Source organism: Tursiops truncatus, chromosome 14 (genome assembly GCF_011762595.2).
Source record: "Tursiops truncatus isolate mTurTru1 chromosome 14, mTurTru1.mat.Y, whole genome shotgun sequence".
Classification (NCBI taxonomy): Eukaryota; Metazoa; Chordata; class Mammalia; order Artiodactyla; family Delphinidae; genus Tursiops; species Tursiops truncatus.
In genome coordinates, this window is record NC_047047.1 from 73,941,604 (window position 1) to 73,966,927 (window position 25,324).

At 38.0% G+C, this 25,324-nt stretch overlaps 1 protein-coding gene and 2 pseudogenes across 1 annotated transcript in view; all 3 read left to right on the forward strand.

Moving 5' to 3' along the window:
• Positions 1-617: 617 nt before the first annotated feature.
• WDR35 (WD repeat domain 35) overlaps positions 618-25,324 on the forward strand; it is a 62,534-nt gene continuing 37,827 nt past the window's right edge. Inside the window, exons 1-10 of the mRNA XM_019943224.3 lie at positions 618-762; positions 1,671-1,788; positions 8,896-8,967; positions 10,024-10,116; positions 11,669-11,797; positions 15,086-15,219; positions 16,095-16,260; positions 16,381-16,526; positions 19,712-19,837; positions 22,744-22,929. Coding sequence (XP_019798783.1) covers positions 739-762; positions 1,671-1,788; positions 8,896-8,967; positions 10,024-10,116; positions 11,669-11,797; positions 15,086-15,219; positions 16,095-16,260; positions 16,381-16,526; positions 19,712-19,837; positions 22,744-22,929 — 1,194 coding nt within the window. The 5' untranslated portion in view covers positions 618-738. The remainder of the gene's footprint in view (positions 763-1,670; positions 1,789-8,895; positions 8,968-10,023; positions 10,117-11,668; positions 11,798-15,085; positions 15,220-16,094; positions 16,261-16,380; positions 16,527-19,711; positions 19,838-22,743; positions 22,930-25,324) is intronic.
• Positions 3,834-6,164, forward strand: LOC109551193 (E3 ubiquitin-protein ligase RNFT1 pseudogene; annotated as a pseudogene).
• On the forward strand, positions 6,161-6,936 carry LOC141276425 (E3 ubiquitin-protein ligase RNFT1 pseudogene; annotated as a pseudogene).

Sequence of the window (25,324 nt, forward strand, 5' to 3'; positions counted from 1 at the left end):
AAAAATTAAAAAAAAAATTGAAGTGTAGGTAATTTACAATGTTGTGTTAGTTTCAAGTGTACACACTTATTCTTTTTATAAGGACCCTTAGGCTGCAGTAACAGCTTAAACAAGTTGTTAAAAAGTACTAAAACAAACAATTAACAAAATCTCCTACCCCCAAATTGCTCCAGGGGGCTCTCCCATCCCCAAAGGCACAAAGGAAGGTTTGCACGCTCTGAAAATGCACGTTTGTACCTTCATTTGGCCAACGGCGCCAGTCTACCAAATACAGTAAATAACTTTTTCCTTTCACAATATTGGGACTTCGGGGCTTACAGAACACCTCATCTTTACGACCTCATTTTAATGGGCGCCCTTACTGACTTGGTACTGACACCTCAGTCGAGTTCCGCCGCGACCACCCGAGGTGTGGCCGGTCCTCGAAGCCCGCCCAGTCGTAGGGCAGCTGAGGCTACGAGCCAGGGCGCTGGGCAGAAAAGCCCAGGAGCAGAGCGACCAGGTCCTACCCGCGACACCGGGTCTACCAGCCCCGCGACGTCCGCGCAGGCGTACGACGCCCGGCGAGACGAGGACGACGCCGGAAGTGTCCCTCGGCGCCCCGGATGCGACCCAGCGGCGGCGGTTGCCAGGGCGACCGGAGCTTCCAAGAGCCGCGGGTACTAGCGATTGGCGGCTTAGAAGAAGTTTCCTGTGTCGGGCTTTATCTGCTGGCGTCGTCCTCTCGGGGTTCCCAGAATGTTCTTTTACTTGAGCAAGAAAGTGAGTTTCCCGGGTTTCCCGGAGCCGTCGCTCCTCCTCTGATCTCTCGACCTGCGGGCGATTCCCGCATCCTGCCGGAAGGGCCATGAGTGGTGATCCCGGCTTCGACGTCCCTCCGCCCACCTTCCTGCATGGTCCAGCCTCGAACCTCCGCCTGATGGTCTCCAAGACCCAAATAATCCTTGGCGGAGACAGCAGCCCTCTCGCATGATTCTTTCCCATTCTTGCCCCTGGTTAGGTCCTTTTGGGGGGCCTGCAGGGCTGATCACTTCGTGCTGCCCTGTCTTTCCTCCTTCACCTGTTGCTTATCCAGGTGATTTAAACTCTTTGGATCATCACAGGCCTCTGGGCAGGAGAAAAGTAATAAAAAGGTACCCAAAGTGTATGCAGAAAGGGAATATGAATTGATGATAATAGATTTATACTTCCGTTATCCCTACCCCCTTTTGTTTATTTTTTAAAAAGTATTTATTTGGCTGCACAGGGTCTCGGTTGCAGCACGCGGGATCTTCATTGATGCCTGCGGGATCTTTTGGTTGCGGCATGCGGGATCTTTAGTGTGGCATGTGGGATCTAGTTCCTTGTCCAGGGATTGAACTCAGGTCCCCTGAATTGGGAGTGGGGAGTCTTAACCACTGGATCACCAGGGAAGTCCCCCTCCCCCCTTTTAAAAATCCATCAGGTCACTCCCCATTGGGTTCCTTTGCAGTCACTGCCCTTCTCTTTGTGGGCAGTCCTTTCTTTCTTTCCCAAATGGGCCCAGGGCAGTTCAGGGGACTATGCTCATTTTCATAACGGCTCACATTTCTGCAAGGCTGGCCGTTTTTCTTCTTCAGGCTTCGTGTCCTGTAGACTCATTCCCAACCCCTTGGTGAAAAGCTGTGAGAGTGGGTGTGGTTGCTTTTCAGATTGCCATTCCCAATAATGTGAAGCTGAAATGTATATCTTGGAACAAGGACCAAGGATTCATAGCATGTGGTGGTGAAGATGGATTACTGAAGGTTTTGAAATTAGAGACACAGACAGGTAAATGAATGCAAGCCCAAATGTTTGAACTTGATGGAAAATCATTTGGTCAGAGAGATTTGCCCATGGTATTTGTCAGTATGCAATTCTAATTCTTTCAAAAGGAAAAAGAACAAAACCCCAAACATTTTGGGGTGTTCTTCTAGAGTATTTTTGTAACAAAGTTCAGAAAATATTGAATGTAAACATCAGATGGCTTTTGCTGAAATTATTGATGGCAAATGAAAATGAATGAAGAATGAAAACTAAGTCATTATGTTGTTTTATGCTATGTGTATTGGTTGTGCTATATAAATAGGAGTCTAAAATAAATAAAGTAAAATAAAAATGATGTGAATCAGCATTTCAGTAAGGTCACAAAAATCTCACGTTTTGGTAGATTATTTACAGGCCTGTGTTGTCCTTTCCACTTTTCAGATGTGTTAATAATTATGCACCTAGTTCCCAAGAACAGAAAATGGGATTAAAAAAACCATTTTTAGTAATAAGTCTCTTGTGTTTTACAGCTTGATTTCTCTTTTTCTAGTTCTCTGGAATCATAGCAAACAGTTTCACATTTCTTTATTATCTAGTATTGCTCTAGGTTGGAGAGCTAGACAATTTCCAGTCTAAATTGGAGATTTAGATAAGGAGATTGGAGTTGGAACCTCAGCTCTGCCATAAGACTTCTGAATGTCTTTCAGCAAGTTGCTGAGTATATCTGGGTTTTAGTTCAGTCTTTTGTAAAATGAAGGTTGAACTAAATTACATTTTGGATTCCTTACAGCATTGCTTCTCAAGCTTTATCAGGCATAAGAATCATCTGAAGAGTTTGTTGAAACAGATTTCTGGACCCAAGCCCCAGAGTAGATCTGGAATTCGGTCTGAGAATTTGCATTTCTAGTGATGCTGGTGTTGCTGAATCTCAGACCGCACTGCTCTACAGCTTTGAAGTGGTAGTTATAAATATTTATTGAGCACTTTCTATGTCTGGGGTGTTTAACCTTCACTATCTAATTTGACTTCACAATAATCTTGAGAGGTAGGTATTCCAGATGAGAAAACTAGGTGCTGATCAGTTAATAACTTGCCCAAGGTCACACAGGAAATAAGTGACACAGCTAAGATTTGAAGTAACAGGAATAGAAAAGAATTTTATTTGAGCCAAACTGAGGACTATAGCTGGGGAGGCAGCCTCTCAGACAGCTCTGAGGAACTATTCCGAAGAAGATGGTTTTCAGCATGGTTTTATCTCTTGTCAGAGCAAAGACCATCAAACACGACAGGGGTACACTCCTTCAAGGAATATATTTGCTTCCTACACAGCAAGTCAGTATGGCTTTGGCACCTGGGAAGGGAGCCTTATCATCGAAGGAGTACAAGCATCGAGGTCCCAGGAAGGGAGGCATTGATCTCTGTCTCCAGAATGGACATTCTTTACTTCTGGACAATGCACACTTTTCTTTAATGGTTAAAGCACATATACAAGATATGTGTGATAGGCTAAAAAACAGACTGTTCTAATTAGCATAAAGTTTAAGCTAAATAATATGTAAGCCAGAATGACTTCCCCATACCTCAATATGTGAACATTTCTTCCATCAAAACTTAGTTTGTTTCACTTTCAAAGCCTCGTTTTTACCCACTATGTGGAGGACTCATGACAGCCTAAGCAAAGAGAGAATAATTGTTTTGATGTGCTAGATTAACTATATGAAATAAAAGGCAAATTTGGAAGGTAGATACTTATGTACCAATCAGAGTTTGGCTTCTGATGTTTAGTAATTTAATCTCTCAACACTTTAGTTTTCTTAACTGTGTTGAAAGAAAATTTTTGTCTCTGTTATATTTCTCAAATATATGTAAGTATATGTACATATACATATTTTTTTGCCTTAAAATATGTGGAAAGTTTTAGTTACGTTAAGAAATGCATTATGTTTAATATTGAAGGCTTTTCAAGAAAAAAATTACTTCATTTCCTGTTCTGCACTTAAAAAAAATATATATGTGCTTTTTAAATTGGTATTTTATTTATTTATTTATTTATTTGGTTGCACCAGGTCTTAGTCGCAGCAGGTGGGCTTCTTAGTTGTGGCTCACAGGCTCCTTAGTTGTGGCTCACCGGGTCCTTAGTTGCAGCATGCGGGCTCCTTAGTTGTGGCACGCGAACTCTTTGTTGCGGCATGCATGTGGGATCTAGTTCCCTGACCAGGGATCGAACCCTGGCCCCATGCACTGGGAACACATAGTCTTATCCACCGCGCCACCAGGGAAGTCCCTGTTCTGCATTTTTGATGAAGTGTGGTTAGAATATTCTTTGAAATTAGTGAGCAAGATGGAAAATAGTTTCTTGAGAGCCTTGGAATATGGAGTAAATTATTTGTTTTGGTAGTTAATGAGTGTAAGTCATGTTGAAAGAGATAAATATGAGAAATATTGTTGGATGATTCTTAAAAGGTCAGTCTATTGTATTTAATAATAATAGTTGTGATGCAACAGATCCCTCCAGTAACAATCACCAGATACTGCATATGCCGAGTACATTTGAAGCACTACTTTGCATCCCCTGTGGTGGCATTCCCAGTTTTCACTCCCTTGCCTTAGAAGGAAAGGAACTAGAATCAGCATTTGCCCCAGCTTCTTACATCAGGTTAAGATGGGGAGGCAGTATCCTTCTTCTCTCACAGGCCAACTTCCACAGGTTTTGCTGGAGCCCACCTCCTCTCACCTTCTCAGGGACCTCATCACTTTTTTATCCTCTCTCTATTCTTGGAGTATCAGTCTGCTTTCTCCCTCTTTTTTCTCCCTCACCAGTGACTTTCATTTTCCAAATCTCATGGACAGCTTTTTTGGGTTCTTATCAGCATTTGACCTTTCCTTCTGTCTTGAACCATTATTTTTCAAGACAAAAGGAGAATAGAAATGTTTTAAATTATTGTTATATTTATACATATGGCTTTCCCCTCCTTTCCTTTCTGGTAAGTTCTCAGTCTCTTTACTAGATTCTCCTCTAACTGTACGAATTCCTGAGAACTTGGTTCTGGGCTGTCTTCGTTTTACTTTGTCTTTAGACTTGTTCTTTCGTTCCCTTAGCTTTAAATGCCATCTTTGGGGTGACGATTCCTAAATATATCTCTGTAGCCCAGTTCTGATTTTTCAGACTTGGACATCTCCGCAAGAATCTTTCACAGGCATCTCATACTTACTTTGTTTAAAACTGAACTCTTGACCTTCTCCCATATATCTTCTTTCATTTCTCTCCATTTCAGTAAATATCTTAAATTTCACCCATTTGCTCAAGCTAGAAGCCCCCTTCTTCTCACTTAACATCACCTTCATCAACAACCCTATGCTTCTATCTCCAAAGAGTATCTGAATCCATCCTTTTCCTTTGTCCCGTGCTACCTCTCTAGTCCCAGCCACTATCAGCTCTCACCTAGACTGCTGTGAGAATCAGCCTCCCTCCCTTCATTGTTTCTTGCCTCTTTCTAGTCTATTCTTCACACTCCAGCTATTGTGATCTTAAAAAAAAAAAAGGAACCAGATCATGTTATTTCCCTGCTAAAAGTCTCTAAAGGGCTGCCAGCTTGGGCCAGAGTTGCTTGTGGTGGGGTTTGAGGGCAATGGCCCTGACTAGAGATGGCATCTCTTGCTCTTCCTGCCACTGCTGCAGAGGGTGCAGTCTACTCATCTTCATTAGAGGAGGTATCACCCTAAAGCAAACATTCGGGTCAGAGAAAAAGTGTTCCAAGACCATACAAGCCAACTGTAGCCACCTGCATAGTCCTTCAGGAACTGCAGGCAGTGGGAGTGCCTCGACCTTCCGACGTGCCCATGTAGCGAGACGGACGCGCGAAGCTTCTTGCCTTTGTTCTAGAGATGTCCATAATCCACACCAACTCCGTACCTAAAGAAAGCTCCAGAAATACCAGGTCAGGTGTCCATAGCTGTACCCATGGATGTGCACATAGTCACTTGTAGCCCATCACGCAGAGAAGCAAGGCAATCAGGTGATCCTGCCAGGGAGTCTGGAGAACCCATAGCAGCTCCTTCTCAGAACCCCACCCTCTCTTCAAGTGTTACCAAAATGTCTTCCATATATTTTGATCCTGCTTGTCAAACTTACTATGCAGCACATAACAGGAATTTCTCTTGGAGTTGGGCTGCTAACAACTTTTATGGATGCAAATAAAAGCTAACAAGTTTTATGAATGCAAAGTGTAAAAACAGATATTTATGAACGTCAGCCGGGTTTTCCTAAGATAAAGGTGCTCAGAGATTTAGTGTGCTTGGTTACTGGTGTTCTGAGCAGGGTCTTCTGTTCTCCTTTGTTGTATCTCTCATTCTCAGTCACTTTATGACAGTTTAATCTTTTTTTTTTTTTTTTTTTTCCGATACGCGGGCCTCTCACTGCTGTGGCCTCTCCCGTTGTGGAGCACCGTCTCCGGACGCGCAGGCTCAGCGGCCATGGCTCACGGGCCCAGCCGCTCCGCGGCATGTGGGATCTTCCCGGACCGGGGCACGAACCCGTGTCCCCTGCATCGGCAGGCGGACTCTCAACCACTGCGCCACCAGGGAAGCCCCCAGTTTAATCTTTTTAAATCCTTTGGACTTTTTGAGCTTCTGGGGGATACTTTAGATGGTTGGAATTACTGATTTCATTCTGAAATCCCTCTTCATGGGTTTCAAATGCCTTCTTTTTTTGGTGCCTCCTTTCATCATGCCTTTTAATTCCAAGGGTTATTGGTATGTGCTTTTAGAAGCACATACCATGCCAGTTTGGTTTGTTTATTGGCCATGGGGAGTTTAATGTAACTCAGTAGAGTCTTGGGATCTTGGTGGCTTTACTCCACCTCATTGAAAACTTTTGACTTTTTTTTTTTGGACATCAGAACTTTCAGGTAGGTTTTGCAGGTATTTTCTGCACGATCAAGTTCTGGAGTTGCTGCCAGCAAAAGACAGTGTTCAGATGTGGATGCCGTTTGTTCACCATGTCAAGTAGAATTTCAAAAACTTATTGTCATCTGTCAGAATATATTTTGTCAGGAGTCCTGTACTTTGTGGTTTCACAAAGAGAAAACATACCCGCTATGCAGAATTGTGAATTCAGACCATATAAACAAATGGAAAGATGGACCTACTTCCTCACACTTTCAAATATGTTAGGTCCTGCAAACCCTTGGAATCACATATCTCTAATTTTACTTGGTTACAGTGACTATGACTATAGGCATTAGAATGGATTTTCAGTGCTATAAGTTAAGAAGAATGTTTGTATCAAATTTCTTTTAGAAGAGTAGAATAAGGCTTAAGTGTGTAGTACAATCTTTAAAAGAGTCAATGAGTGAAAGAACCCTCTGTTAAAAGAATAATGTTCAACCTAACATGTATGTCAACAACATTTATTTTATCCTAATTGTTTGACAGATGATTGTGATGTTATATATGTGTATTATTGTTAATGTTACCAAGACAGTAACTGGATAATTAGAACTAATGGTTTTAGAGGAACTCAGGAATTTTTTTTCCCTGAGATTGTTTTCAGAATAAAGAATATTTTTCATAATTTTTTAAGATACATGTTATCTGAAAGGAGAATTTTCTTCAGCATCAACTTTTATAATTCCCACTCTCACAAATTCTTAAGATTTTCATAAATTTGTATTTTTAAATGAATGTTTTAAATGTTATATTTTACATGTAACAATCAGATTTTCTAAGTGAAGATTCATTTACTGAGATGACATTTTATATTATTGTATTCTTCTCTATAGTATGATTAGTAATCAAGGAGAATAAGTCACTTCAAATAAAAAACAGTCTTTAAAGGCTTACATTGCACTTTGGATAAAATCTAAAATTTTTATCACTTCCTGCAAAGACTTTATCATTTTTTCTGTGCCTATCACTTCTGCCTTATCTTGTGCCATTCTCCACTAATTCAACCACATAGGCCTTCTTTCAGTTTGCCAAAGGCTCTATACTTCTACGCAGGGGCCTTTGTACTTGCTGTTTCCTAGCCTGGAATACTTTCCCCCCTACCTGGCTTGGCTTTTCCCAGTTTCTCCTTCAGTCTCAGTTTAGATATCGTTTCTTCAGAAATCCTTCCCTGGTTCTCCCTTCAGTCTAAATTAATCCCCTTCTGTTACTGTCTCCTATTATGCCTTTACTTCCCCAGTTTATAATTTTATATATATGCATATATATTTTTGTGGGTGTGTGTGTATTTAATATCTGTCCCCTTAGTAGACTACAAGCTCTCTGAGGGCAGAGGGCTTTTGTTCATCATTTATTTTCAGAGTCTTCCACAGTGCATGGAAGAGTGTAGACATTCAATAAATATTTGTTGAATGAATGAATGAATGAATGAATATAAGATTCTGCAAAATCTAGTAAAAACTAGTTTCCAGGCTTCGGACGCACAGGCTCAGCGGCCATGGCTCACGGGCCCAGCCGCGGATCTTCCCGGACCGGGGCACGAACCCGTATCCCCTGCATCGGCAGGTGGACTCTCAACCACTGCGCCACCAGGGAAGCCCCAAAGTCTTTGCTTTTTGATCCCTCTTATGCTTTAAAATTCTCAATCTATATGTCATAAATACTTCTATTTGTTATCTTTTGGCAAGGAATAAGTAGCAATAATAATTACCAATATATTCAGTATACTGAATAAACAGTGTTCTTTTATACATTTTGCTTTATTTTGCCAGAATAACATCTTTGCAAGGGGGTAGGTGTTATTGTCCATGTTGAGAAAAACAGATCAGGATAAAGCATGCTTTAAAAAAAATCTTTCTAGGGGCTTCTCTGGTGGTGCAGTGGTTGAGAGAGTCCGCCTGCCAATGCAGGGGACACGGGTTCATGCCCCGGTCCAGGAAGATCCCACATGCCGCGGAGCGGTTGGGCCCGTGAGCCCTGGCTGAGCCTGCGCGTCCGGAGCCTGTGCTCCACAACGGGAGAGGCCACAGCAGTGAGAGGCCCGTGTACAGAAAAAAAAAAAAAAAACTTTCTAATATTGTCCAGGAATAGGAACTCCTTTCAAAAAAAGCAAGAAATATCAAAATCTTATAATCTGTCACTTTTATATATTTTCCATAGTATTTTTTGTTTTTGTTTTTGTTCTAGATGATGCAAAATTGAGGGGTCTTGCAGCCCCTAGTAACCTTTCTATGAATCAGACTCTTGAAGGTCATAGTGGTGAGTCATGTAAATTTTTAAATCATATTTGAATAGTATTATCTTTAGGTATTTAGAAACCATCTACTTAATGCAAAAATGTCATCATTTTAAATGATGGTAATATTTAAAGTAATCATTTCTATTTAGCCATAATTAACACAGCCTAGAATCATTCAACAACTTTCACATGATTAAGTAACATCTTCAATAGTTATGAAAAAAAGTAGCTGTAATTTTAAATATTAAAAATACTGTTATCTGTCTATGGATAGGATATAATCCTTTTTTAGAGTCTGTTTTATAGTCCCAGATAAAAGTAAACTAAAGAGACCTGACAACTGAATGTACTAGATGATCCTAGACTGGATCTTGAAATGAGAAAAACAAGTATCTATAAAGGACATTATTTGGACAATTGATAAAACTTAAATGTGGACTGTGGGTTGGAGATAATATTGTATCAGTGTTAAAATTTCTAATTTGTAAAATAGTTTTGAAAGAGAATGTCCTTGTTCTTAGGAAATATACAATAAAGTATTTAAGGATTAAAAAAACTAAAAAAAACACATTTGTTCCTATAACCCAGAGGTTTAAGAGCTGCTCAAGAGTGTGTTACTACTAGAATGGAAAACAAGGTGTGGTGCAGGCGGAGAGATTAGGGGACATATTAATGACAAACAAATACCACCTCCCCCCAAAAACAAGTACTTAGTATGATGTCCTTTGGGCATAATAATCTTGGGGAGTCAGGCAAATTGGGTAAATCTTACTTACATTTGTTTCGGTCATCAGATATATGGCAGCTCTTGCAGCTGATCATAATTGGTACCTTAATTAGCTGGCATGAAATAGGAATAAACATGAAAATTAGTATTATGCATTATTGTAGAAATGAGTGATAATAGTAACTGCATCCTATGAACATTTTTGAGTAATATTAAAGACTCTTAATTGCTGTTTGTTGCCCAGGAACAGTATTGATTTTAACATGCTCTTGGTGTTTATTATAAAAATATAAATTTGAAATTAATTGTAGCTCTTTTTTAGTTTCTAAATTGTCTTATAATTTTTTAGGTTCTGTTCAAGTTGTAACATGGAATGAACAATATCAGAAGTTGACTACCAGTGATCAAAATGGTCTTATCATTGTTTGGATGTTATATAAAGGTATCTTAGGAGAGCTTATTTAATCTTTCCCAAATTGGAGTCTGGATTACAGTATTTGAATGGGGAAATAACATCTTTGAAATAGACCCTTTTTAACTGGCAGCAGGAGTTCACAGGGGTGATATTTCTGGGTTTATGGCTTCCTACTTCTCCCTTTAACCTTACTTCTTTTGAACGGTGACCTTGCGTTAAGAAAGTGAATTATGTGACTGTTGGTTATCTTCAAACTGAACTTAGGCTCTTGGCAGAATCGTTTCTGCTTGAGATAGCTCTTTTTTTCAGGTTTCCAGTAAGATTAGTTTCTCTGTGGTCAGTGGCTGGAGTTAGTTCAGCAGATAAAAACACATTTATGAAGGTGTCAAAGGCAATAATTAATTTCCTCTAATGAGTCAGTTAACTTCCTTTTCCTTCTTGGATATAGATTTTATCTCAGCTCTGACTACTGGCTCACAATTTGTGTCTTTTGCCCACAAGAGAGAACAAGAGAGGGATTAATTTAGGTGCATCACTATTACCAGAAAAATAACTCATAAAACATGTTCTCTTGGGGCCTGTAGCCATCATCTTTAAAAGAACAGTGTACCTTAGTTTATGTGTTTTGTTTTAAAAACATTTACGGTGTATACCTTTTAAAAATTCTTAATTAAAACATGCTGTAGTACACAAACTCATTTATTTTTAAAGTTTATGTCTGTGTATATGTGTGTAGTGAGTAGAATGTGAAAATATAGGAGATTAAACTTTGTCTTTTTCCAAAGTAGGTCTTCTCTGAGCCTCAGTCTTGATGGATAATACCCTGCTCTGACTAGTTATTCCATGTTACATGATTACTTACTTGGCTTCAGACTAGAATTCCCTGTACCAGAATGTAGTAAAGTCTTTTAAAAAACAAAAAGAAAACAGAATAGCTCTGTGATTTGCCTCACATTTGGTTACACCTTGAGACAAGTCACATCTCACTCCAACCCCATGTACAAGAACGTTTTTGTCACTCAGCATTAGTGATGTGATATCACTAATGTGATATGAACTGTTTAAATTTTTTTCAAGCAGTTTTAGAGCTTTTACATAATATGCTTATATTTAATATGCCTATAATTAATCATTGGAGAGTTTGTGCATACTTATGAAGTAATTGTGGTTATTTTGTTCTTTCCTTGGTTATTATCTGAGGTGTACTCAAGTGGGAAAAGTCAGACTTTGAGAAAAATCAATTGTTTCGGCCTTCAGAAGCAAATGAAGTTTTGTTTTTTAATTGACAGAAAAGAAGGAAGAAAGAAAGAAAGCAAGAAAGAGAGAGAGAGAAAAAAAAAAGATGGGCATTTATTGTGTTTTCTGTGATAATCTTTGAAGCAATTATTAGTCAAGGCCCAAGTTTTTTTTTCATCTTGTTCTGTTGGATTTGAAGATTTCATAGTTAAATGTCTCAGGTTGTAGAAAGCTTTGCAGTTATTTATCCCACAGTGTATTTTATGGAATGTTTCAACTCTGAAGTACCATTTATTAGATGTGAAAGTTTTGACTTGTCATTTGTTTTTCTTTGTGAAAACAGGCTCTTGGTATGAGGAGATGATCAACAATAGAAATAAATCAGTGGTTCGAAGCATGAGCTGGAATGCTGATGGACAGAAGATATGCATTGTATACGAGGATGGGGCTGTGATAGTTGGTTCAGTGGATGGTAATGCATTTTTGCACCCAGAGCTAAGATCAAGATTTAGCTGACATTTTTAATCTTTAGAGGTTTAAATTAATTATCATATGTTAGCATTCTGACAGAAAAATAAACATCAAAAGAGAAAATAGTTACTGTACAATTTGATGACATTTAAGAATTACTTATTTTTAAGTATATTCAAGTAAAAAATCTGTTAAAAATTTTTTTTCTACAGTAGGACTGGAAAAAAATGAATTAATTTCTCAGAGTTATTTTAAATATGTCCACCTAATTATATGATTTATCTTTACACTTGTTAGACTGTATTGTAAATATGTAGATTTTAGTTTCAAAAAGTATATAGAGGGCGTCCCTGGTGGTGCAGTGGTTGAGAGTCCGCCTGCCGATGCAGGGGACACGGGTTCGAGACACGAGTTCGTGTCCCGGTCCGGGAAGATCCCATGTGGCGTGGACCGGCTGGGCCCGTGAGCCATGGCCGCTGAGCCTGCATGTCCGGAGCCTGTGCTCCACAACGGGAGAGGCCACAACAGTGAGAGGCCCGTGTACAGCAAAAAAAAAAAAAAAAAAAGTATATAGAGATCTATCACTTTTTAAAAATTGAGATAAAATTGACATATAACATTAGTTTCAGGTGTACAACATAATGATTCAGTATTTTTATTGTGAAATGAAATATTATTTCATTTCATATTGTGAAATGATCTAGTCTTTTTTTAATAGAACTGAGCATGTCATTGTTTGTTGTGTTTTGTAGCCTTCAAACCTATGTCTTTAAAATTCTAGTTCGTAGATAACACTGGGCCTTCTGAGAGTCTGTACCTTTGTTTTAGTGTGAAGTTCTCTCTATTAAAGAAATAATTTATTAAAAAATTTTTTTTGGTATGAAAAAATTCTGTTTCTGAGAGTCTGCAAAGTGACAGCTGTAGTTCTAGGCACTAGATACAACAAAAAAATATTCCAGATCTAGAGCGGGAGAGATGGATAAATAACCAAGCAATTACAATGCGTTGTGATAGGTACTAAGACAGGGAAAAGACAGCAACATGTAGAAGAATTATGTAACCTAGACTTAGAGGGACCAGGGAAGGCATTGTAAAGGAAATGATATCTGTGCTGAGGCATTAGCCACAAAGAAGGTTGGTGTGTAGAATGTCCTAGGCCTAAGAGATAGCATTTAAGGAGGTCCAGAGGAGTTGAATTTAGCCATGTTTTGGGATATTGAAACAATTTTGAGAATCAGTATAGTATAATGCTAAAGGAAGAAGAGCTGTATGTGATGAAATTAGAAAGATTAGCAGAAGGCAGATCATGCAGATTATAAGTTATACAAGGAGTTTGGACTTAACTCTAAGAGCATTGGGAAGCCAATGAAAGGTTTTTTTCTGTTTTGTTTTTTGTCCAATGAAAGGTTTTAAGAATGGGAGCAATGTGGTCAGATTTGTTCTTTAGGAACATCTCTATGTTTGCAATATGAAGACAGGAGAAAGGTAAGAAAGATGGGGGCAGGTGTACCAGTTAGGAAATTACTATGGTAATTCAGGTGATAGATCGTGGTGGATGGTAGCCTGAACCAGGGTGATGACAAAGAAGATGGAAGTAAGTAGACATATTCTAGAGATACTTAGGTAGTAGAACAGATAGGACCTTGTTATTGATTGGGTTGGGGATGAGAGGATGGAAGTGTCTAGAGTGATATCCAGGTTCTTAGCTTTGCCACTGGATGGATGGTGGTTGGTACCTTTCATTGAAATAAGGGATGTGGGAAAAGACTGGTTTTGAGGGGAGATTTCAGTTTTCAACATGTTGATTTTGTCATCCCATAGGACATCCAAGTACATATGTCTAGACCACAATTAGATATATACGCCTGCAGCTTAGAAATATCTGGATTGAAGGCATAATTTTGGGAATCACCAGCATAGGGATGGTAATTTAAACCATTGGAATAGATGAAAAACCCAGGGGCCATCTGTAGAGTGAGAACCAGCACATTTAATGGATGGATAGGAGAAGAGAATTCCATAAAGGATACTGAAAAGTAGAAGTCTTGGAGATTTCATAGAAACCAAGAAGGAAGGAAGAGGTGGTCAAAACAATAAAAAAGACAGGGAGGGGGTGGGAAGGAGGCTCAAGAGAGAGGGGATATATGTACACATATGGCTGATTTACTTTGTTCTACAGCAGAAACTAACACAACATTGTAAAGCAATTAGACTCCAATAAAAAAAGTAAAAACATGGAATAAAATAATTTAAGTACTTAAAAAAAAAGGAAAGAAAAAGAAAAATGCATCCATTGGATTTATCAAGAGGCCATCAGTGATCTCCACAAAGGCAGTTTCACCTTCCCCACAGTGGAGTTATGGGGCAGAAGCCAGACTGTGTTGGGTTGAGGGTTGAGTGCGAGGTGAGGGAGCAAAGATTACAGTGTGGATAACTCTTTCAAGAAGTTTGGCTGGGAAAGGAATGGTAGAAATAGGGCGGTAGTTAGAAGGGAACTTAAGGTTGAAGGAAGAGTTTTTTGTTTGTTTGTTTTTATCTGAGGTGGTAGTTTTGAAGAGGAATAGACCTGAGTATGTTTAAATGCTTATAAGAAAGGGCCTGGAGAGAAGAGTTTAAAGAGAGAGAGAAGGGGAATTCCCTGGCAGTCCAGTGGTTAGGACCGGGTGCTTTCACTGCCAGGCCTGGATTCAATCCCTGGTCGGGGAACTAAGATCCCACAAGCCGCGCTGCGAGGCCAAAGAAAAACCAAAACCAAAACCAAAAAAATACAGAGAGAGAGAGAAAATGTGAATAATCAGTAGAGGGAGATCTTTGCAAAGCTCAGAAGGGATTAGATCAGAGAATAGATAGAGGGATTAGCTTTAGATTGGTGTCTGGTTGGGGACATACCTCTTCCTTTGTATTAGGGGGCAAAGCAGAAAGGATAAGTGTGGGTTCAGTTATGTTCTGAATGTTTGAAAGTGGGAATGGGGGATTTCTTTTTTGAAAGCTTTTATTTTCTTTCCAAAGTAAAAGATGAATTCATCTGCTATTTGGGAGTGAGGTCCTGAGTGAGAATTTAGAAGAGAAGGGAGAAAGTTGGAAACAGCTGCTATTTCAAATGCTTAGTGTGTGTTTGGCACATAGTAGGTGCTCAGTAAATATTTAATGACTGAATAAATTGAACAAATGCATGAATACTGTGAAGAATGTGAGAGCTCTTTAGGGAAACAGAGATTTCTAGAACAGTTGTTAGAGAATCATGACCTTGAACTTTTAAGGAAATAATTATGTTTTATGTTTGTTTTAGGGAATCGCATTTGGGGAAAAGACCTGAAGGGTATACAGTTATGTCACGTAGCATGGTCCGCAGATAGTAAAATCTTACTTTTTGGAATGGCAAATGGAGAAATACACATTTATGATAATCAAGGGAATTTTATAGTAAGTACGTATATTCCTTACTTTTATTTACACAACTTTGTATGATTATTTTATATATCATTCATATATGTATACACATTCATTTATTATGATAGTTTGCGTAATCAAGAAAGTCTTCAATTCAGGGTTTTTTTCCCAGTTGTCTAAAAATTCATTTTATTAAAAAAAACCTTCTGGGTTGCTTCAAGGTAAATTAATGCTCTTAGTTCTGATTTCCTGGTAGCTGGGAAGGACAAGGCTTTTCAATACAAGGCTTCAGTGTATTGAAGCTGAGGGATGATGGGTAGGATGATGTGCAGTTTGATCTCTGTGTCTTCAAATACCTGAAGTCAAAGGTGACATGAGATACCAAAGGTATTTTTGTAGCAAGGTACTAGATTATAAAAAGGATGGAAGATTTAAACAGTAAGGGACAAAAATCAGGTCCTGGAAAGAAGGCAAAATAGAATAGGCTTAGGTAGCAGAATCTCAAGAAAAACTCTAGCTTTGTGAGATCTAGCTATGATAGATCTCTGATCTTACTTATGGGCCTGTTTTATTTTTAGTGAGGGTTAAGACGTTACATGAACCCATTCGTTGGTGGAAGTGATAGTAACCAACTTTTACATGACACTTTTCTATTTTCAGAGTAATATTGTATACCTTTGATCATTTGAGTCTCATAAAAACTCTATGAGCTTTTTTGAAATCCTCATTTTACAAACGGGGAAAACTGAAACTCAGGTGATTTGTCCATGGTTGGTAAAGCAGTAAGTGATGGAGCTTGTATTCAAAACCAGATTTTTAAATCCTATTTTCAGTGTCTTTCCATAATACTCTGTTCATACTAATCCCTGTTTTAAAATATACAATACTAACTAACTGATTTTATTTAGATGAAAATGAAACTGAATTGTTTGGTGAATGTCACTGGAGCAGTCAGTATCGCTGGAATTCACTGGTACCATGGCACAGAAGGCTATGTGGAGCCACACTGCCCCTGCCTTGCGATTTGTTTTGACAATGGCAGATGCCAAATAATGAGACATGAGAATGACCAAAGTATGTAATTTTTCTTTCTTTAATGTGGAGAATTAAAAAAAAATTTTTTAATTATTCTTAAGATTATAAAGTTCTCTAGGCTAAATATTTTACCACAGTTGCTTTCTTTTTGTTGACTAGATCCTGTTTTAATTGATAGTGGCATGTATGTAGTAAGTATCCAGTGGAACCACACTGGCAGCGTGTTAGCTGTGGCAGGCTCCCAGAAGGCCATCACCCAGGACAAAGATGTAAACACTGTGCAATTTTACACTCCATTTGGTGAGGTAAATGTATTCAAGGTTTTGTCTTTCTTTCTTTCCATTTAAATATGCAGTGAATAAGGTAGGGGAAAGAAGAATGGAGGAAGGGGGTATAAACTTGTCACATTTTTTAAAACGGACATTTTAAGTAAAAATGATGAACTATCAGGTGTATGTCTTTGAATAATATCCTTATATTATAAGCCTTCATTTTATCGTGGAATTTATTTTATAATCTTTACATTTAGAAAACCAGATGTTTCACATAAGAAATCATTAGGGAGTAGTTATTGAGAGTATTTTCTCTGTGATCTGAATATGCATCTCTTTACAGCTGATTTTTGAGTTGTTTTTAGTGTAATTTAGCTGTTTCAGATTAATCTGGGGGGGTTTTAATATAAATTAAATGTGCTGTCTATCCTTTTCCCAAACTTCTAATTGTTTCAATTTGTTGTGGAATAATAGATTATTTTAAGAAAATCTCTTTATAATTAATCTTAGGTGATGCTACATTAAAATATAAACATTTTTTCATAAATAACATATGGTATCCTTCTCAATAGTATTATTAATAAACTTAATTTTTGAAGAGAATTTTCTTGAAGCAGCAGTGGAAAATATAAAATAGGAGAATTAACATGTTGTGCATTTTAAAAATTTAGAAAATGAGAACTTATTAGTAACTAAGCTTAATAATCTTTACCTATTTTATTTTCTTGCTTTAGACTATATTCAGTCTCTTTTGAATATCCTGTTGGTTTTTATAAATTCACCTTAGACTTCAATAATATTTATTTTTGGCTACACAAAAACCTATACCAGTTTCACTATGTTAATACTTTTTAATATATTTTAATAAATTCTGTTAGGGTAAGTAATGGTGTCAGCTGATGCTGAAAGTTACCCAGCAGAATGTGCTCTGGAGAGTATGTAGTCTCTGTACTTTGTCAACTAATAATATTTCTGGTAGATGTAAAAGCTAAGAAAAAACAAAAGTATAGTTCTCAAGATTCCTAAATAATTAAAAATTTGAATTCTAGTTATCTCAGTGTTTATAGCTTTCTTTTAAATTCATGTTCTTTATTCGTTATTTTTGTTTGTTGCCATTGGCTTATTTATCATTATATTATCTTATCAGGGTATTTTTGTTAGTTCAGTCTTCTCCAAGTATAAAAACATGCATTCAAGGGCCTATTTGCTTTATCTTGCAAATCAACTGTTATGTGTTAAATTGAAAACTGTAAGTGGTTTTTGGTATAGTTGTAATTAAAGGTATCTAGCATAGGTCCTCGGGGTATTTAGTCATAGTATTTTTTGAATGAGTGAATATATGGGGTATTTGTTTTTGGATCTATGTTATTAGAAAGAACTTGGGAAGAAATTAACTAAAGATTGAAACTTAAGGAAAACCTCAGGGAAGAATTTACTTTTGGTTCTGAGGGCTGGGGTCTTCAAGTTTTCTCAGTGTGGTCTTAGCCATGGGAGGGGATGACAGAGCATGGGGTTTGTAGTCTGGTTGACCTGGCTTTGGCTTTGAATTCTGTTTCTACAGTGTGGTTTCACTTAGAGAAGTTATTTAACCTCTGAGACTCGGTTAACGTATTTCCTGAAATAAAGGTAACATCTCATGGCACTGTTGTAAAAATCAAAGGAGGTAACTCTGGGGACATGTCTACAGTGTTCTTTCCCCGCTGCTGCCACCGCCTGGCGTGTTTCTCAGAGTTAGAAGATGGCCTTATTCTCCTCCTAGTATGGGTTGTCAGTACCCAGAGTGATGTTGTGAGACCCTGCTTTTTCCTTCTGGTTTCGTACAGGCAGCAGGACAGATAGAGTGGACCCTCCTAGGTTACAACTTTTTTTTTCCCCATTGGTTTCCCTGGCAAAGTGGAGTTTAATATATTAAATTTGATTTTAGAGCATATCTGCTTAAGAACGAGGGATACCAGTATAATTTATTAAAATTCTTGGGATTATACTGTTTGTCAAATAAACATAGATTAAAAATGTTTTCTTTCTTTGTCCACATTAAAAAAGTCTTTGTATTCATTTATTCATTTGCTAATTTAGCCATTAAATATACTGTTAGTATATGAAGAAATTCACTTGAAGGCATGATACATTTATTTACTTGATTTTTTTTTGAGTACTTGTTTACCAAGGAATCTATTAAGGGATAGGGTAATAAATGTGAATATGATAAAGTTAGTGCTGTCAGGTAGCTCATTGTCTAAATTCTCTGGAACCCTAGAGGAAGGGAAGAAGGCAGGAAGTAATATTTAAGTTGTTTCTTGATGGATGAATAGGAATACTCCTGCAGGACAAGGAGTAGTAGGATGAGGGAGTCTTAGGGAAAAGGAAAGGAGGATTTCAGGCAGAAGAGATAGTATATGGGCCCAAGGAATGGAGGCACAGTAATTCCCTCATGAGGAGAACACAGTAATTACAGCTAACTCGTAAGGTGTTGAGCCACAGAGTTTTGGGAAAGTGGGGAAAGTCACTGTATACTATTCTAGAGAATGTACTGGTGGGGAGCTATTGATTTTTAAAAATTGTTAAACATTTTTTAAAAGCAGAGTAGGACATGATTAGATATGTCTTCTAGAATGATAATCACGGCAGTAGAGTGGAGATTGAATTGGAAAGGCAGGAATGAGAAAAGAGACAAAAGGTAAAAATTGCAGTTAGGAGGCTGTCACCATAGTTCAGTCAAGAAAGAAGGCAGTTGTAGTGGAGGATAGAAAGGAGTGAAAGCAAAACGCTTGGCATCTGGTTGGCTGTTGGGGGTGGGAAGGGGCCTGAACGAGAGGAAAGACTTTAAGGATTGAGTTTATTACTCCAATATTTCATTGATTCTAAGAAGCACGATTCTTTACAACTCTAAATTGGGATGCATCTTAAAATCAAAGTTGTCCTATTTTTAGCTAGCAGTGTGTTTTTCTTTCCTAAGTTGTACATAAAAATAAAGATGCGTATTTAAATCTCTGGCATCTTAGATTTGATGAAATTTGATACTGAATTCTTTGGCTATAGTTTGTAAATTTCTCCTCTCATATGTTTGCTTTACCTTATAAAAATTGAAGGGAAATGATTTGAAGTTTGTAGCAACCTTTCATAAAATAATATTTGTACCACTTTTGATCTCTGTGAAGTGATTGGTGGTATTTTATTTAATTGTGATACTTTAGGTTAAATATAATTACTTTTTTCAGCATCTGGGTACTTTGAAGATTCCTGGAAAGCAGATGTCTGCACTATCTTGGGAAGGAGGTGGACTGAAAATTGCACTAGCTGTTGATTCTTTTATATATTTTGCAAATATTCGACCCGATTATAAGGTGAGTATTAAGAGCAAATGTAAAAAAAAAATGTTTTTTATGATATAATTTTGTTATAGCTGAAAGTATAATGTGTGTTTTTTGCATATATTCATAGCCACATTGTTTTATAAACCAGTTGAAAGGAGGCTTTTTTCAGTGTGAAGGCCTTAGAACTGGTAAATGTTCCTGGAATACTATATTTAATTAGTAAAATTACTCCAACAGTGTCAGGGTCTCAGCAGGAAACAGATGGCACAAAGGAGTAGTTGAAGAGAGATTGATGAAGGGTTTATTACAGAGGGATGAGCAGAGTTAAGGGGACCAGAAAGGGATGACAAAGCAAGCACCCAGAGACTAGCAACAGTGAGCAAGAGAAGGAAGTATTATTCCTGGAACCCACCAGCTCTGTGGCTACGCAAGAGGGTCTACTCCATAGGGGCACAGCCACTGCTAGCTGGCTGGGCAGAGACAGCCTTGGGGAGTAAATAATTCAGCCCATCTCACCACCTGCTGGTGCCTTCTGTTGGCCAAGCCCAACTGGAAAGCAGAAGGCAAGGTAGTCCTGGTAATGGATTTCATAGAAGTCAGCCTCCAGGGCACGGAGCAGGCCAGAGAATGGCGGAGAATGGATCAGAAGGGGAAAATGAGACTAAGCAGCATAATGACTAATCAATATTTTACCTTAAATTTAACATTTGACCCATAACAAGCTGTGAAGTATGAGACTGAGCTGGTAAACTACTAAGGATAGTTGTTGTGAGAAGACTTATATATCTAATTTTTAAAGGTCAAGCACCTTGGAGAAATGACTGATTGTAGGACTAGGGCAGGGAAAATGCAAGATAAGCCTGGAGCATCTTATAGTGCCAGAAAGTAAGGAAGTGCTCAAAAAACAAAAGGATGGGGTACGCCAAAGGGACAAGGGAGCCAGCCTGAAAAGCTCACGGTGGCCAAGGCTGGAACAATTGGAGCAACAAAATAAATGATGTAACATTGGATTGTAACCCAAATTATACAACAAATGTCCATGAGTACAAACTGATATCAATAAATTGTTTAAATAAACAAATGGGGGAGAAGAAACAAATCTTCCTTACAGAAGTATTCTAATTTACTAGACACCACCCTGCCAGCAGGTAGAGCAAAGTCCCCTACCTCGTTCCCCCAACTTGAGTGTGGGCTGCATTTAGTGACTTACTTCCAAAGAGTGGAGTATGGAAAAAAAGGGGGAAAAAAGAAAGTGACTTTACAGTGGAGAAACCTGGAGAACACCACCTTGTCCAGGCGATCGAGGTTAGCATCAACAGTGACGTCACATGGCTATCACTACCCCCTGATGTGATGTGATGAGAAGAGGTCTTCACCTGTGGGGTGATCTTCCTAAAAACTGGTAACCCCAGTCTAAGCCTGAGAAAAACATCAGACTAACATGAATTGAGGCACATTCTACATACTACCTGACCAGGACTCCTCAACACTGTCAATATCATCAAAAACCTGGAGAGACTGAGAAACCATCATAGCCCAGAGGAGCCTAAGGAGACATGACGACTAAATATAATAATGTGTTCCAAAGGGGATTCTGGATTAGAAAAAGGACATTAGGGAAAAGCGAATGAAGTCCAAATTGAGTTTGGAGTTCTGTTAATAGTAATGTATCAGTGTTGGTTTCTTAGTTGTGACAAATGTACTGTGGTAATATTAGTAAGATGTTAACAACAGGGGAAAATGAGTAAAGGGTTAGGGTACACTGTATTAGTTTTGCAACTTTTGTATAAATCTAAAATTATTTTAGAGTTAAAAAGTTTATTTTAGAAAGTAATCACCATATTACTTTGAATAGTAAATACTGGAGACTTCCCTGGTGGTCCAGTGGTTGGGGCTCTGCTTCCATTGTGGCAGGGCGTGGGTTCGACCCCTGGTCGGGGAACTGGGATCTCACATGCCCCACAGCACGGCCCCTCCCCCCCGCAAAAAAGAAGAGTAAACACAGTGTTAATAATGTAGACACTGAATATTGATTTATTCAAAATTATGTATAAATTTGTTGGGAGAGGGAAAGCTCTAAGTTCTGTAATCAATCCACATGTGATATGGAAATCAATACCAAAACAGTTACAGCTAAAATAGTTGTAAATGGCTACCCCAAGGAGGAAATTAGGCAGGGGGCTCCTGCATTTTGTTTTTGTGTTAAATAAGCCATGTAGAATTATTTGACTATAAACTATGTGCATATGTTACTCTGATAAAAACAAATATAAAAAAACGTGGATGGGAGAAAAAAGGCAAAGCCGCTATTTCTTAATTTTGGCTTCAGGACTCAGAATTGAACTTTGGCAGGGATCTCTCTTGCTGTTGTCCCCCAAGCAACTGTTATTGACTATTGAAAAATCTGAAATTTTCACCACTGAAGCTTAAATCTTACAAACTAAAATAAGGGAAGTTAAACCAAATTTATTTTTGTGGTACAGTTTTTTTTAACTGTCTTTATTACTTTTAGATTTGTTATTTTAGTGAGAAAAGAGATTAAGCTGAATATTCAGTCCTTCTCTCTTCCATTTCTAAAGAATTTATTTTGTCAGCACCGATAAACCACGTATCTGCAGTATTTCTAGAGGAAAAATATAAAAATATAATAATATGACTTTCCCAACGTTAATTGCTTGCTTTTTCTTTCTCTCTTTCTTTCTCTCTCTCTTCCTTCCTTCCTTCCTTCCTTCCTTCCTTTCTTCCTTTCTTTCTTTCTTTCTTTCTTTCTTTCTTTCTTTCTTTCGTTCTCCCTTCCTTTCTTCCTTTCTCCCTTCCTTCCTTCCTTCCTAACTTACTTCCTCCCTCCCTCCCTTCCTTCCTTGCTTCCTTCCTTCCTGTCTCTCTCTTCCCTCCCTCCTTCTGTTCCCTCCCTTTCCTTCTTCCTTTCTTCCTAGTGGGGTTATTGCTCAAACACTGTAGTTTATGCTTATACCAGACCTGATCGTCCAGAATACTGTGTTATATTTTGGGATACAAAAAACAACGAGAAATATGTTAAGTATGTGAAGAGTCTCATTTCTATTACTACTTGTGGAGATTTCTGCATTTTGGCTACAAAAGCTGATGAAAATCATCCTCAGGTAGGTGTTCCTTGATATCTTAAAACTTAGAAGGGTTAACTACTTGGCAGAATTGGGCTATAGTTCTCTGTCTTCTCAAGCATGGCCTCTGTACTGGCAGGTACAGCAAAGTATTGGGTCTATTGGCCATGTCTGTCTAGACCTCTGTTTGGAAAGTTATATGACTCCATTGGTTCTGTGTCCCCTGATTTTTTTCTCCAATTAGTTAATCCATTGGCAGTTTATATTGACCTGTACTGAAGCTTTTTGTCTCTGAAATATATTTAAAATACCACAATTCTTTTCCAATTTAAAATTCCATAAGTAGAAATGAATAACCAGATGTCTAGTACAAATGCTCAAGAAATTATGTAACAATGGCCATTTATAACAATTTGGGTAGCTTTGACATTCAGAAATGTACTTTTATGTGAACTTATATTACTTTAAAAGACAGTGTCTCATAACATACAATAAATAAATAATGCCCTTTAAAAAAGTCTGCTAACAATTTAAATATTTGCAGAAGTATGCAAATTTTTCAAGAAAGGACTACCAATGTCTTTGGCTGTGTTATAAATTATTTCATCCCGTTAAAAAGTATAGAATTTTTAGTTTAAGGTGGCCATTGAACAGCCACATTTGGCTCTGTTCTCTCCTGAAACTGACTGAAACAACAGGAAAGGTATTTTTTAAAAAGCTATAAGCCCATAGGGATCAGAAAGGGAGAGGAAAAAGCAACATAATTTTGGAGTTTAGAGAGTAAGGAGGTTAGTGGTAATTACCTTAGCAGACCCAAGAAAATGGAACCCTCAGCCATCAGTGGAGAAAGAAAGAAGCAACGAGTTTACATCACAGAATCCCAGAAACACAGGACTTGGTGGTGGTACCTGGTAGGAGAAAGAATTGAACAGAAAAGGGATTTGAAGTACCAGAGATTATGCAGGCAGGAGAATACTTTGGGAAAAAGAAAAAGGGTCATATAAAGGAGCAGATTTCTAGATCCCCTCCCACTACTGAGCCTGTGGGCAGCTGCCCTTCTAACCACGAGGGAGACTGGTTTACCCTCCAGAGAGGATACGGAGTCCCTGCACTGAAGGGCACCAAGCACAGGGAAGGGTGGTGGAACTCTTGCTGAAAACAGGGCAGTTAGATGAATGTTACCGCAGTCTTCATTTCCCACTTGGTTCCAGAACAGATTTCATGGGATCAGGTATGATAATGGCATTTGACTTGTCAACCTCAATACTTTGGAGAATTGCTTTCAAAATTCTGAGGGAAAATGATTTCCCACCTTGAATTCCATACCTTAAGCAAACTACTCATTAAATATGAGGGTAGAATAAGACATTTTTAGATGTACGAGATCACCAAAAATTTACCTTCCGAGCTTTCTTAACTTAGGAGGTTATGGGATATGGTTTACCAAAACGAAGAATAAACTAAGAAAGAGGAAGAAACCAGGTAACCTGACAACAGTGGCATGGAGTGGTACCAGCTGGCAGTTGTGCACACGCCTAGGGAGTGAGTCATCGAATGAGAGCAGCCCAGTGGCTCCAAAAGAAATTCAAGATGAAATTAGTAGAATAGTTAATGTGGTTGACCTCCTGAGGGGACACATAGATAACTGGGAGACAACTGGGGACTTGAGTTAGTAATAAACACAGAGAAAACTAAGCAAAGAGAAAAAAATAAAGGCAATTATCCACGCCAGGGAAAGCTTTAAAACATGCTTGGAAGGAAAACAAATCATGTTATACTTGCCTCAGCTTCACTGAATAGCATTTAGAGTCAAAATGATGTATTCACTAGATTTTTAAAATTGCTTAAAAATTGAACTATAATAACATTTTAAAACTTAAATTCTGATTTAACAAGACTGTAGTGGAAAGATGAAGTGATGGGAGTGTGCTCCTGTGTAATGGGAGGCTGGGAAGGAGGGGTGAAAGTAATGGTTACATGATGTCCTGAATTGAAACAAAATAGAACAAGAAGTAGCATTGTAAACATGTTACTTACATTTGTGGAGGTAAATAGCAAAAGAATGAATTACAGGAGCTGAAAGTAATTACTCTAGGGAGCAAGAAATGGGAAGTTGGGGGACTTCTGTTTTTAGTAAGATGTCTCATTTGATTCTTTAAGCTATGAGCATGTGAATAATAAGTATGTAAAACATTTATATTTTGTGGTAGTAAATAAGCTTGTTTTAAGTAGTGGAAGAGTAAATTATGATATTTTACTGTATTTTTTTATCATTTAGTTTACGTTTATGAAATTAAACAAGTTTTACTTGAGATACTGAGAAAAGAAGTCTGTGTAAATAGTACGTTGAGAATTGGTTATTTGAAATTATTATTCTAATCAAGAAAACATCTATGTAAAATATTATTCTTAGTACTAGATATAGAGAAGGTGA